At 43.3% G+C, this 14,423-nt stretch overlaps 1 protein-coding gene across 4 annotated transcripts in view; it reads right to left on the bottom strand.

Annotated features, from left to right (window-relative positions):
* LOC138745419 (furin-like) overlaps positions 1–14,423 on the bottom strand; it is a 124,338-nt gene that overhangs the window by 43,099 nt on the left and 66,816 nt on the right. For all 4 annotated transcript variants that reach the window (XM_069902420.1, XM_069902423.1, XM_069902422.1 and 1 more), the window contains exon 2: positions 4,346–4,444. In XM_069902420.1, coding sequence (XP_069758521.1) covers positions 4,346–4,444 — 99 coding nt within the window. The remainder of the gene's footprint in view (positions 1–4,345; positions 4,445–14,423) is intronic.

Genomic DNA, 14,423 nt, shown 5'->3' with positions numbered 1-14,423 from the left:
GATTTGACTTGAAATAACAGAGCCAATGGAAGACCCACATGCCGACACTTATTGAAGGGTTCGAAAGGGCTCTACCTGTTCTACCCAGACATCTGAAAGCATGCCATTTAAAAAAAACACATGGCTAATCAGCACTTTGGGATTGGAAAAATCTTCAGGAAATGAAGACCAATTTACTGAGCAGCATAATACACAATCCTTGGGGGTTAAAATCAAACAAATTACTTTTTTAAGCACGTGCTTGTCAATTTCAACTATACTATGGAGGAGTAAAGGTACGCCCCTGTTTATACGGCACAACTGGAGCAAAGGCTGTGACTGAAACTTGCTGGAACTATTGACTATATCAGGGTGAAAGTGAATGAACACTTCTGTGTGAAGTAGCTCAAGTAGACCAATAATTGCGGGAGGAATCAGCATGGGAAGAAATGGTCAAGTCAACTTTTCAGGTCCAAATAAAGACCAAGATAGAATAGGTGAAATGACATACATAGAAGGAGATAGAAGTGGAGGCCAAGCTACGAGAGAAAATAGGACCAAAGGTTGCGAGAGTTGGAGAGACAGGTTGAGAGAGAAACCATTGAGAAGAATGATGGGGAAAAGAGAGCGAGAGAGAAAGTGAATAAAGAAGAGATCAGATGGGGATGGGGCTACTGAAAATTAGATAAAACAAATCTTTATGCTGTTAGGTTTAAAGCTGTTCAGGATGAATACATGTTATTCCTCAATTTTACTTTTGGCTTTGTCCTGACAGTGGCCAAGGCCAAGGACAGGAATGGTTGGAGGAGTTTAAATGGTTGGTTGCAGGAAGCACATTCAGGCACACAAACACAGCATAAGGGCTGAGTGAAGTAGTCACCCAATTTGCATTGGTCTCATCGCCAGAGTGAGGGCCACATCAAGCCCTCTGAATGCTGGAGATTAGGTTGTGGAAACATGACAATCCATCAGTTATGAGAATCACTAAATAACTTCATGTTATCCTAACCACCATGAAGGTGTTCTCATCATCTGAAGTTCCACCATGCCTCACAACACAACCCTGCGGTTAACTTGTACTCAGACCACTTCAGGAGTCTATTTTAGCAGAAGTTAGCGTAACTGATGGCTTCAGAGCCAGTTTTTAAATCTTAATTAAAAGGAGAATACACAATGATGAAAAGATTGCAAACCATGGAACAAAATAAACAAACACCCTTTTGCATTTATCAGCAGATAAAGGGTGAATTAACAACAAAGCTTGGTGTCTTGCTCCCTTTGCATACAAATCTCAGATCCAATGTTTGCCATTCAATTGTTTGCCTTTGCCAGCTGCATCCTGCTGGTATGCTCACAGGGAAATCAATCTACCGCCTTTCCACTTCCAATTCAATCCATCCCTCCCTTGACCTATTTACCTTGCCATCTAATTGCATGGGGATACTAAATCAATTACTGTACAGCTAAAGACACAGTTTACTAAAAGGCAAACAGTAAATATTTAGAAAACTTGAAATCGCCACCTCTCCTAGCTTCTGGTTCCATGGACCATCTTCGCCAAGTAACAATTATTCAGAAATGCTGACAGCTTAACCTCCCTAGAGTGTGTCACTGCCAAGTTAAACCCTCATCTTACATAAATACCACATGCACACTGTGGAGTAATACAAATAGTAGTGGGATTCCTGGTCATCTTTCATCTGAACATCAACTCATGTACCTATAGAGATCAGTTCACCCAGTGAGGAATGACAATGGAACTTGGCATCCACAAAATGTTCAGCAAAAACAGAAAAGGCTACACCTATTTGGCTGATTACACAAAACACAGAGAGAGAAAAACAGTTAATATTAAACATTCAAAAGAACTTGATCCATTTTAGAAAAGATGAATAGGCTCTGCTCTTGGAGTTGGAAAGAGCAAAGCACAAAAGTCTGCAGTTGTAATCATTGCAATGCTGGGTATTTAAAATTAACTGGGCATCAAATGGATTAAAATGAGAACCCACTAATGTGGTAGCAGGTTCACAAAGTAGAATTCAGTCATTCAAAACGACAAAATAAAGGAAATGTATTGCAAATATTGAAGTTATGGTTTGTAGCTTAATTTCCATGAAGGATTAACATGGTGAAAGTGCATGTGAACACAAGCCCTATCCTAACTTGGACGTGCATAGTCGTTCCTTTACTGTCACTGAACATGTGTCATGGATTTCCACCCCCCCCTCCCCTCACTAAGGAACAATACCTTGCCTAGAATGATTGGATCAGTTGTTCAAAGTGGCTCACCACCACCTTAAGGTAATTACATGTGGGTGATTGTCGTGTGGATTGTGGAGGGTCATGTGATTTCTCCGTCTGGAACCTGTGGGTATGTGGATTGTGGAGGGCCATGTGACCTCTCCATCCGGAATTTGCGGATTGAGGTGAGTCACATGACCTCTCCATCTGAAACCTCGTTGGATGTTGTATCACCTGCCATAAGGTTGGACTCTGCCCACCCATTGGTGCATACCTGACCACTGGCCCCTTTAATCACCAAGTGATTACCTGGGCTGGACCACGGTACTATCAAGTCCAACATGTGCAGTAGCCATCTCTTTTTGCTCTTTGCTCCCGAGACAAACCCTGCTCCACTCTGTTGGGGAGTTATCGGTAAGGTGTGCACTACTCAGGATCAGGGCTGTTAGATAGGATTGGAGCTGTGCCCACGTAAAACAAGGAATGGCAGGTAGTGTTTTGTAATCTTTGGTTGTTATAAGTCTGTACACAGTAGCTGGTATCAGGAGGTTTATGTCCAATATCTCTGTGCTTGCAAGTCTCTTCACAGCTGCTAGTATCGGTAGTGTTATGTCCGATGTACTAATTATACTGTGTTTTTGTGATTGAGAGAACTCATGTGTATTCCCTGTTCTGATTACATATGTTGTAATAAAAGAGCCTTCCTGTGTTCAGCCTGTGTCCAGAGTCGTTGCTCTTTGAACCCACCAAACCTTTCCCTTCCCACACAGCAGTGAGAAAGCCTGACCTTGTCAGCAAGGCCCACATCTTGAAAATTGAAGATTTTTACCCAACTCCCCCACTCACCTGCACTCTGTTCCATTCAATAGAATGTTTAGCACTTGAAATATTATTTCTTCAATTGTTTTGAATGTATACTACCATGGAATGGTTAGACCAAGCAAATTCAATTATAATCTTTAAAATGATGGGAAGTTGTTATCAAATCAGAGATGCATTGAAACAAAACTACAGGGACTCAAAATATTATGGCAGGAATATTTTGGTCACTCAATTATCACTTTTAAATGTTCATTCAATTTCCAAATACAGTAGCTAAATTTGTGGCAACACTGGTAGAATCCCCAGCACTTCTCAACTGAGAAACAGTTTGATATACTCTCTGTAGATACAACCAGACGCTTGCTTAGGAGATCAGACGATTGCATTGCTGAATATGTCAATGTTATCTTTTCTAATTTGGGTAACTGCATCGAAGGCCCCAAGAATAAACTGATTCACCAGTGATCAGAAACAGCAATAGAAAAGACCAAAATGATTCGCGTGTGGTTCGCCACTTACTGGGGGGCCGGACGGAGTTTATTCGCCACCTACCTGGGGGGCCGGACGGAGTTTATTCACCACCTACCTGGGGGGCCGGCCAGAGTTTATTCGCGTGTGGTACGCCACCTACCTGGGGGGCCAGCCAGTTTATTCGCGTGTGGTACGCCACCTACCTGGGGGGCCAGCCAGTTTATTCGCGTGTGGTACGCCACCTACCTGGGGGGCCGGCCGGAGTTTATTCGCGTGTGGTACGCCACCTACCTGGGGGGCCGGCCGGAGTTTATTTGTGTGTGGTTCGCCACCTACCTGGGGGGCCGACCGGAGTTTATTCGCATGTGGTTCGCCACCTACCTGGGGGGCCGGCCGGAGTTTATTCGCGTGTGGTTCGCCACCTACCTGGGGGGCCAGCCGGAGTTTATTCGCGTGTGGTTCGCCACCTACCTGGGGGGCCGGCCAGAGTTTATTCGCGTGTGGTACGCCACCTACCTGTGGGGCCGGCCGGAGTTTATTTGTGTGTGGTTCGCCACCTACCTGGGGGGCCGACTGGAGTTTATTCGCGTGTGGTTCGCCACCTACCTGGGGGGCCGGCCGGAGTTTATTCGCGTGTGGTTCGCCACCTACCTGGGGGGCCGGCCGGAGTTTATTCGCGTGTGGTTCGCCACCTACCTGGGGGGCCAACCGGAGTTTATTCGCCACCTACCTGGGGGGCCGGACGGAGTTTATTCGCCACCTACCTGGGGGGCCAGATGGAGTTTATTTGCCACCTACCTGGGGGGCCGGACGGAGTTTATTCGCCACCTACCTGGGGGGCCGACCGGAGTTTATTCTTCTGATGGATTTGTTGCCTCAATGATCGTTTCACTACCCCTTGATGCCGAAAATGAAAGTAATCATCGAAAATCTGCAAAACAACACAAGGGCTCAAACCAGATAAGGAATATTAAAAATAAATCCCAATTGATGCCAAAGCAACAACACATATTCTGATGTCACAAAAAAAAGACAAATCTGAGTTCTTGGCCCATCCCTGACAAGGCAATGCCAAGAGAAGGTTGGCCAACAAAAACAAACCTGCAAAATCCCAATTCAATCTGCTACAGTTTCAGTAGGTTGTATATATTTTTGTTTAAAAAAAACATTCACCATTGATAAATCAAATAAATTGGAGGCCATAGAGAAAATTTCAGGAACATATTTTTGTGGAATTGATAATGATTAGTCTCTCCATCTTTCCCTGTGGGGTTCACATCTGACACAGATATTGCTTCACCCCGGTGACCCCTTCCCGTTTAGCAAGGGTGAATGTGCTGTTCGACCATACAAGGAATTGCAGCTCACACACAATTTTCTTTTATTTTTTACTTTTAATTTTTATTTATATTTTCACAAAAGCTTGTACAGCCATACACATTGCTAGTGCCATCCTGGTAGCTTGCATTCAAATTTACAGACACTCCATTCTCATCATCGACTGCATACACCAGATCGCACCTTTTTCAGTCCTCCCCCCCCCCCCCTCCCCCACCACATCTAACACAAACTTCAACCAACAACAGAAAACTTTACACCAGGATCAGGATAATAAATTAGGGAACAGGGATTGTTGTTGTTCTGTGGGCAATCGACGAGCCGATATATATTCCTGACTTTCGTCGATCGGGATTAGTGTGAGGGTGAGGACACCACAACAGGGAATGGGGGAATCAATCACCGCCATACGCCTATGTAGCGCATGTACGGCTGCCAAATCCTTCGAAAAGTGTCATATTTGTTTCTCAAATTATAAATGGCCTTCTCCAGGGGAACGCAGCTCTGCATTTCCATATTCCATCGTTCAATTCTAAGACTAGAGATGGACTTCCAGATAGTCGCAATGCACTTCCTGGCCACTGCCAATGTGATTAAAACAAATTGGATTTAAAATTTGGACAGCTTCATTGTAAACCTTATGTCCATTAGTCTGAGAGTTCTGGTTCTGACCTGTTTATTTTCTGCGACGTTAAATACAGCTGATGCAACAAATTATACTGCACCAATCTGTACCTTGCATTGATGACCGTGGTCATGCTGTCCCGGCACAAGTCGGACTAACATCCCTCATCAATTACAATACCCAAGTCCGACTCCAATTTCAAAAAGTTGGCCCTAACTTCACCTTCTTCAGCACTTTAAATAAAAATTCCCACTCCAGTCTATCAAAAGCCTTTTCTGCATCCAAGGAAATGGCCAATCCCTTCTCATTTCTGATTTGTGCCAGATGCATGACACTCAACAGTCTGCCAATGTTATCCGCTGCTCGCCTCTCCTGCACAAAGCCTGCCTGGTCTTTATTAATTTTGGTAAATGCAAAGCCAATCTGACAAGGATCTTATAATCAGTATTCAGCAGGGAGATTGGTCTATAAGAAGAAGGCAAAAGCAGATCTATAGCCTTCTTTAAGATCACCATAACAATCGTCATTGCAAAGATTCTGGGAGGGTCCGTGTCTCCCTTGCCTGGTCTATTACCTCCATATACAGAGGCATGAGTAAATCCTTAAATTCTTGATAGAACTCAGGTTTGGAATCCGTCCTCCCCTGGAGACACTAGCTTGTAGCACACTCAATGCTTTCCCCAGCACTTCCTCAGAAAGAGGAAAATCTAGACCCTCCTGCTCCTCTCGGCTTAAATTTGGGAGAGCAACTCGTCCATTCAATTAGAATATCCCCAGTCAATTCAGATTTATACAATCCCTCATAGAATTCTCTGAAGGTCTCATTAATTTCCTTTGGTTTATACAAGATCTGGCCATTCCGTTTGTATTGCATTGATTGTTCTAAAGGCTTGTTTTGCTCTTAACTGCCAAGCGAGGACCTTGTGAGCTCTTTCCCCCAACTCATAAGGGCCTCGACCTCGTAAGGACCTTCTCCATACTATACATCTAAAACGTATTATATTCCAACTTCTTGTTTGTAAGAGCTCAAAAGTGGACCTCTGAGTCTGATTTCTGAAAATGCTTCTCTAATTGGGTAATTCCCTTTTCCAATTCCTCCACCTCCGGCTTTTACAACAAGTGTTAAGATGCAACCTTTATGCTGTGTCCTGCTGTGTCTGAGAGAAGCATTGCCCCATACTCAGCTTCCATGATCCTACCCTCTATATGGGCTAAAGCCAGAAAAAAGTCTATTCTCGAGTAGGAATCATGTTGCTTTGAGTAAAAGAAGTAATCCCTCTCGCTTGGATGCTTTTTCCACCACGCATCTATCAAATTCAGCTCTCTCATGCAGCCAATAGTGGCTTTTGCCACTCTAGTCCTAGTTACTTGTTTTGTGGATTTATCCAAGCCCCAGATCCAGACATAGATTAAAGCCCCCCCATAAGAATATTTTAATTAGCCTCTGCCAATCGTAGGGAAATATCCTGTATAAATTCTCATCTTCATAATTGGGGGCATAAAATTCATTAAGGTCCAGGATTCTGAATATATCTGACATGTATCTTAACAAATCTTCCCCTTTTGTCTGTTATCATCCTCTGCACCTGCACTGGAACACTCTTCCCCACTACAATTGCTACCCCCTTTGGCTTTTGAGCCAAACCAGCAGGATATACCTGACCCACCCATCCCCTTTTTAGCTTCTGACACTCCCGCTCTGTTAAATGCATCTCTTGGAGGAAGGCCAGATTTATCCCCTTTTTTAAAAAAAATGTGTGCCAAGACGCTTTTTCGTTTAAGCCGTTAACATTGAAAAGTAACATACTTTACACTTTTAGCCATTACACCTGGCCTCCCTCCTAGATGTCCCCCCCCCCCCCCATCCCTGCCCCGCAGACCCAATCTCTTACCATCTGCCGTTGCCAAACCGCAACAGGCCCAGGGGGAAAAAAATACACCACAGATCCATTTACCCACAACACCACAACACACATACCCACTCACAACCATACCCCTCCAAATAATAAATGGGAACACATACCCTACACACATCATACTTAAGTCTCATCCACTCTCTGCTCACGTCTCTGGCTGTCACTCTCCTCCTCTCACTGCCTTTACCCCTTACTATGCAGTCATAATGACTCTCCATTCTCCCCCTCAGCATCATCCAGTCCCAAAACCCCCAGATCCTTACAATATAACATCTTTTATCATCATTTTCTTTTAAATCAGAAAACAGCCAAAAGACCATTCTTCATCTAACACAGAAATCCAAGTCCTTCCAGTCTCTTAGTTTTAATAATTTTTAAATCTTATTGCCCCTTTTACTCTTTTCCACTTGGTCCACCATTTAGTGCCAGCAAGATATTTATAAACTGATGCGCTCTCTTTTTCTGTAAAACATTTCCTTCCCCAACCCACCCCACCAACATAATTTTCAAGGTAGCGGGATGACGTAGAACACAATCATAGTCCTTTTGCTTTGCCGATCGCTTAACCGGTTCTAAGTCTTTCTGCTTCTTTCTCGATGGCTCTTGGGTCGGCACCGCCATTACTCCCGACACAAGGCATCTCCACTTGCCTTGGATCCTCGTCAGGCCACCCATTTCCTCGCTGTATTTTTCCTTTTTTGGTTGATTGAAGCTTCCTCATCCTCTTCTTGTATTCAGACAGGATTTTTTCTCTTTTTTGTCCTGGATTTTTAATGCTGTTTGGGAGCTCTGGGATCTGCAACCTCCAAGACTCTCACCATCACGTGACCCTCACACAATTTTCATTTAGATCCGCATCCGATACCACATTCAGATCCAACTTTCATTGGTCACTACCTGTAAGGAATTGGTACGTTCTCCCGGTGTCTGCGTGTGTTTTCCCCAGGGGCTCCAGTTTCCTCCGACTATTCAAAATGTACCGGGGATTGAAGATTAATTGGGTATAATTGGATGGTATGGGCTCGTAGGCTGAAATGGCCTGTTACCATGCTGCATGTCTAAATTTTTTAAAACTGACTCAGACTCAATGGGCTGAATGGCCTATTTCTGTTCCTCTGTCCTGTGGATTTACAAGGCAAATTCAAACCAAAAAGCCCTTAAAATTGCACAACTCTATTGCAGGAAGAATAAATGGAATGTGGACATACACAAGTGAGTAGGCAACATGCAGTGTCAGGATTTTGCCAACTTGGCTGACAGCCCAGCCGACCAAAGGTTTTCTCAATAATATTTAGCTGCATGAAGAAACACAAAAACACATCACCCACTCTAAACACACATGCTTGACTGACTTTTGGGGAAAGAGGGGTGAGGGATCAGAAGTGCTCATGAAGAAAACAAAATTATTTCATTTGTTTGGGGATCTTGCTTTTTATTACAAGCCGACAATGAACAAAAGCAACTCCTCCCACCACTGATTTTCTTCTGTCCTTCCAGCAGTAGCTGAAGCGAGAATTTCAGTGCACATTTTACTTGTGCATAAAAAAAATTCATCTCCTGATTTAAAAAAAACACTTGTTTATGGCTGCAAATGGATTCAAATTACATTCAGTCTCTTTGCAACAGATGTTGATGTGTCATGCTTAAAATAACTGAAAGGCTTCTCAACTAACCAGAGATCCCAGCAAAATACAATTTTATACTCTCAGCAAAAACAAAGCATAGATATAGAAATACAGAAGAAAGGAGCTGAGCCCATTGACCCCAACAAGCCTGCTCCACCATATGATCATGGCTGATCATAATTTCTGCAAATGCCCTCAGGAACAATATTAAAAGTCTCTGAGTCAAGAATCCTATCCAGCGATTGTAAAAGGGAATATTCACTCAAGCAAGACCCAGATTCAACTGCGGTACTGCCTCAAAGAGCATTCACAGAGTATTCCTAATTCATCGGAAGTGCACAACTACACCAGAAATTCAACTTTTTCCTCAGGATTCATTGTACTTAAACCATGAAAAGGTTATTTCAGCCTCAGAGCTCAGTGGTTAGAACACTGGTCTTGTAAACCAGGGGCCGCGAGTTCATTCCTTGCTGGGGCCTCATTTCTGTGAGGGGCACTGGACAAAGTGGTGATTCTCTCCCTTCCTTCGTTACATTTTAAATGTAGTATCGCATGACAACAGGACCTTTACCAAGGGTACAATGTGACATTTTATAAATTCTTCCATATCGTCGGAGATCCAAGTTAATGACCATGAGTCAGAAAGCAGGATGGAGATCAAGAATCTGGTTGTGTGGTGCCAGGACAACAATCTTGCTTTCAATTTTAATAAGATTCCACCTGCATTGAATTCGCCCATTGTTATTGAATGAAGATCTTCCGGGCCCAAGGCCTGAAGAGGGCGCACAAAATCAGTGAACCGGTGCAGACTCGAAAGGCCAACAGGGCCTGTTTCCGCTCCGTTAATGGTTATCTGGTTTGGGCTGCAGATCCTCATGCAATACTCTCCTCTTTACTTTGCATACTTCCCAAGATCGTATTATATGGCGAGCTCTCCACTGGCCACCGTGACAGAGGTGCACCAAAGAAAAGGTACAAGGACTGCCTAAAGAAATCTCTTGGTGCCTGCCACATTGACCACTGCCAGTGGGCTGATAACGCCTCAAACCGTGCATCTTGGCGCCTCACAGTTTGGCGGGCAGCAACCTCCTTTGAAGAAGACCGCAGAGCCCACCTCACTGACAAAAGGCAAAGGAGGAAAAACCCAACACCCAACCCCAACCAACCAATTTTCCCTTGCAACCGCTGCAATCGTGTCTGCCTGTCCCGCATCGGACTGGTCAGCCACAAACGAGCCTGCAGCTGACGTGGACTTTTTACCCCCTCCATAAATCTTCGTCCGCGAAGCCAAGCCAAAGAAGAAGAAACTTTGCATATAAAATTTAATTTCCTATACATTTGCTGAAAGTTTACGTCAGGGTTGAAACGTGCACCCCAATTTCTGAATTAACATATACAGCAGGAGGGATGCATTTATTGCCCTAAATTTAGTTGTTTTCTTTTCCTTTCCATCCACTCTTGATATTTTAATCAAATCCATTTAACAAACCATAAAAGGGCTGAGGCATTTGTAGACGGAAATTTTTCTTTTATTGGTAGATGTAAAAGTGTAAAGCCAGCATTTCCAAACATCTCAGCACGAATTTGGAACTGCATGCTGGAAAACTTGATCTGCTTGGACTTGGACTAACTTGAAACAGGAACAGCATATCCCAATATAATATTTACCTACAAAACAATGGATTGCAATATATAATCGTAACTGTACTGTGTTAACAAACTGCTCAGAGTTCACTACTGTAATTAATCACCTCCATGTTAATGGCTATGTCAGAGTTTATATAGCATCAAAATTAAATTTTTTTATTGAGTATTCCCCATCTACAGATATACAAGTTGTAATCATTTATTTTTTCCTATTGACTTTGACTTGGGGAAATTAACTCCCAATCATCTGCTGTAAAATAGACAGTTGGATTTTCTTCCTTTTTTATTGGACTATTTCAATAATTCCATAGATAACTCCAACCTTTTCCCCAATACTAATCACCCTCCTCACATCCCCAGCAATTCCTTGTTCCACCAATCCAGTCTTGGCTTTTACAGTATTCAACTCTGACGGTTTGCTTCACCCACTGTTCAGTTTTGTCACTTTTGGCTCCTTTCACCCAACCCTTTGACTGTACCCAACACCTCACTGACAAAAGGCAAAGGAGGAAAAACCCAACACCCAACCCCAACCAACCAATTTTCCCTTGCAACCGCTGCAATCGTGTCTGCCTGTCCCGCATCGGACTTGTCAGCCACAAACGAGCCTGCAGCTGTCGTGGACTTTTTACCCCCTCCATAAATCTTCGTCCGCGAAGCCAAGCCAAAGAAGAAAGACATGTGAGTTTAATTTCACTTTAATTTAATTTCAAAAACACTCTATTCCACAGAGGACCACATGGGAGATACAGAATTTACTAAATTCTGCATCACAATACTCATTAGTTTACTTTCTAGATAACAAAAAACTGCAATTGTTAAAGCAGTGAAATAAAATAAAGGACAGACCACGGACACTTGGTATTAAAATGAAAAATTGGTGAGGTCCACTGAATCCTGCAGTTTAATCAGAGACCTTTTGTAAAAAGATAAATTAATCAACTTCTGCCTTTTTTTAAAAAAACAAATGTTTAAATGGCTGTTGATACGAGAGGTGAAACTTTTGCAGTTTTAACCTTGACTTGAATCTTTGCAAAGATAATCCAGACAAGCACAAGATTGAATTTTTTTTTAGTTTGCTAAATCATTGCTTTGTTTTTTAGAAGCCACCTTCCTGCAGGATTCACTTCCTTCAAGCAAAGCCTGCCACAGAGCTTTCTTTACTTAGAAAGGAAAGCCTGGAGAGCTACGTGCACAATGAAGTAGGTATGTAAGGACTTATGTCATTCTTAATGTCAAAAATGATTCATCAGCGACTATTCAATGGATCACCACTTTGTGGGCAAAGTTAAAGGAAATTGCAAGTCAACAGGTTAATCACACTGACAATAGAAACTCAATGTCTTCTCCTTGCTCCACACCCACTCATTTGAAAATAAAATCACCTCAGAGAAAGGTCGTCATTATTAGAAAGTGATGCAAATGCTAAAGGTAGCAGCTGCTTCAGGCATGGGTGTTGGTTTGCATTCAACAGTCACCCCACTCCACATCTCCAGTTCTCTCTCTCTGTTTCCCTCTGTCTCATTTCCATAAATTGGCCATCTTTCCTCTCTCACACTCTTACATCAGCCAAGCCTTTCACACATGCTACCTGACCCACTGAGTTCTTCCAGCAGTGCACGTTTTCTACTGGATTCCACATCAGCAGTCTTGGCTGTCTCCATGAGAGGCCCCAGATGAAATATTAACACCTTTTCTCTTTTTCATCCTATTTTTAAGTTCAACATTTTCAGCCTTTCAGACAAATATCTGGCATTTGCAGAGTTTTCCCATGAGCATTAAAGTAAGTGCTTTGTTTTTGCTTTGCAAAGCATGAGAACTTAATTACAGTGAGAGACACTGCCATCTGCAGCTAATCTTGCTACAAGGGAGTCTGCTGTGTGGTTCACAAGGTTACATATTTACATAGATACATTTCCAGAACATTCAAACAGATTTCGCCATACAAATTTTGTAGAATTCTCTTGGGATTCGTTAATCAGGGTCATGTCCCTTATACAATGGAGTCTTTTACTGGCTTAGCCAAATATGGAGCTGTTGTTCTTCTTCAACCTTGCTAAATGAACAAAGCCTACCATGGAACGATCCTCTGCTACATTATTTTGATCACTACTTTAAAACTTGCATTCTCATGAGGGGCCAACAGATTGTACTTAATATATATAGTCTCTGTATCAATAAAATATTGGAGGACATTTTCAGAAAGCAGCGTTTCCCCTCTCCTACCATTAACCACCCTCAGCTCCTCCATTTCCAGGCAACATTTCACCCATGACTCTGCAGGGATCAACTACTGCATCCAAAGTTCCCGTTGTGGCCTCCTCCACACCACGGAGACTGCACAAAGGTGGTCGTTTCATTCAACACCTTTGCTTTGCCCATTGCAACAGCAGGAACCTCTCAGCAGCCAGCTATTCCACACACGATTGCCACATCATCATGTCTGTTTATGGCCTTGTGTCCTGCCAAATCAAAGCCACCCGCAAATTGGAGGGACAACACCTTCTATTCCACCTCGGCAGTCTCCAACCAGATAGCATTAATATTGATTTCCGTTAACCACCAAACCACCCACCCCCCATTTCTCTCTTTTCCCACCCCTCTGCTTCCTTCCCTCCAGCTCCCCACCCCATTCCCTTCCTTCTCCTCTCAGAGAACTACCCTTCTTAGTCCTCTGCCCCATCACTTCTCAGCTTCTTTTGCTGCTACTCTCCCACCTATTTTACCTCCAACTTTCTCCCTCCTTTCCTCTCCCACCTGTTGTTCAGGACAACCTGCTTTTTCTGATTGCTGACAAAAGACTCAGGCCTTTTTCTTCCTGTGGATGCTGTGTGACCTGACCATTTCTACCAATGGGTGATGCCTGACCCAAATCCTTCCAACAGCTCATCGTTTGCTCAAGATTCCACAGTATCTGCAGTTTTTTATTTCCTTTTCTTCACTACACAGCAAGCTTGCAGCAAACATCGGTTCCAGCTCACTATGGCCAACTTTTAAAATCAATCCATTCATCAAGGATCAGGTCATTGGCATGTTAAAAAACAAGGCACAGAGAGCACGTGCTGCAAAGTGCTGTGGTTCATGTTTACTCTCTCAGTCACCCTTTGTAGGGGAGCAGTGGCATCTGCAAGAAAACATGCAGGCAGCTGATCACAACAGTTGCATAGAAGCACTTCAAAAACATTGTTCAGTTCAAAAAGAAATGATCTCAAGTACAGTAAAATCTACAGTATCTGGAATTCAAGTAACTGGCAAAAAAACATTTTAAATGAAGAAAAATTCGAATAAAAGTTTAAAATTGTAAATGTTTTCTGAAACAACACAACCCCTTTGTGAAGATGGGAGCAAATATTCAGCCAGCGGAGTGCCCAGTCATTTCAATAAAGTTGTGTTTGAATAAAATGGCGACACCCAGAATGAAGAGCTGGCCAATGTTGCTCACTGCTGGGCAGAGTGTCTCCTTGTCCCTGCCTAGTAAAAGTCTTTATCTTTATTAGTATATTAGTATGGAGGGGGTAAATGTCCACGTCAGCTGCAGGCTCGTTTGTGGCTGACAAGTCCGATGGGGGACAGGCAGACACGGTTGCAGCGGTTGCAGGGGAAAATTGGTGGGTTGGGGTTGGGTGTTGGGTATTTCCTCCTTTGTCTTTTGTCAGTGAGGTGGGCTCTGCGGTCTTCTTCAAAGGAGGTTGCTGCCCGCTGAACTGTGAGGCGCCAAGATGTACGGTTTGAGGCGATATCAGCCCACTGGCGGTGGTC

This window comes from Narcine bancroftii, chromosome 11, assembly GCF_036971445.1.
Source record: "Narcine bancroftii isolate sNarBan1 chromosome 11, sNarBan1.hap1, whole genome shotgun sequence".
NCBI lineage: Eukaryota > Metazoa > Chordata > Chondrichthyes > Torpediniformes > Narcinidae > Narcine > Narcine bancroftii.
This window is presented reverse-complemented; position numbering and strand designations above follow the sequence as displayed.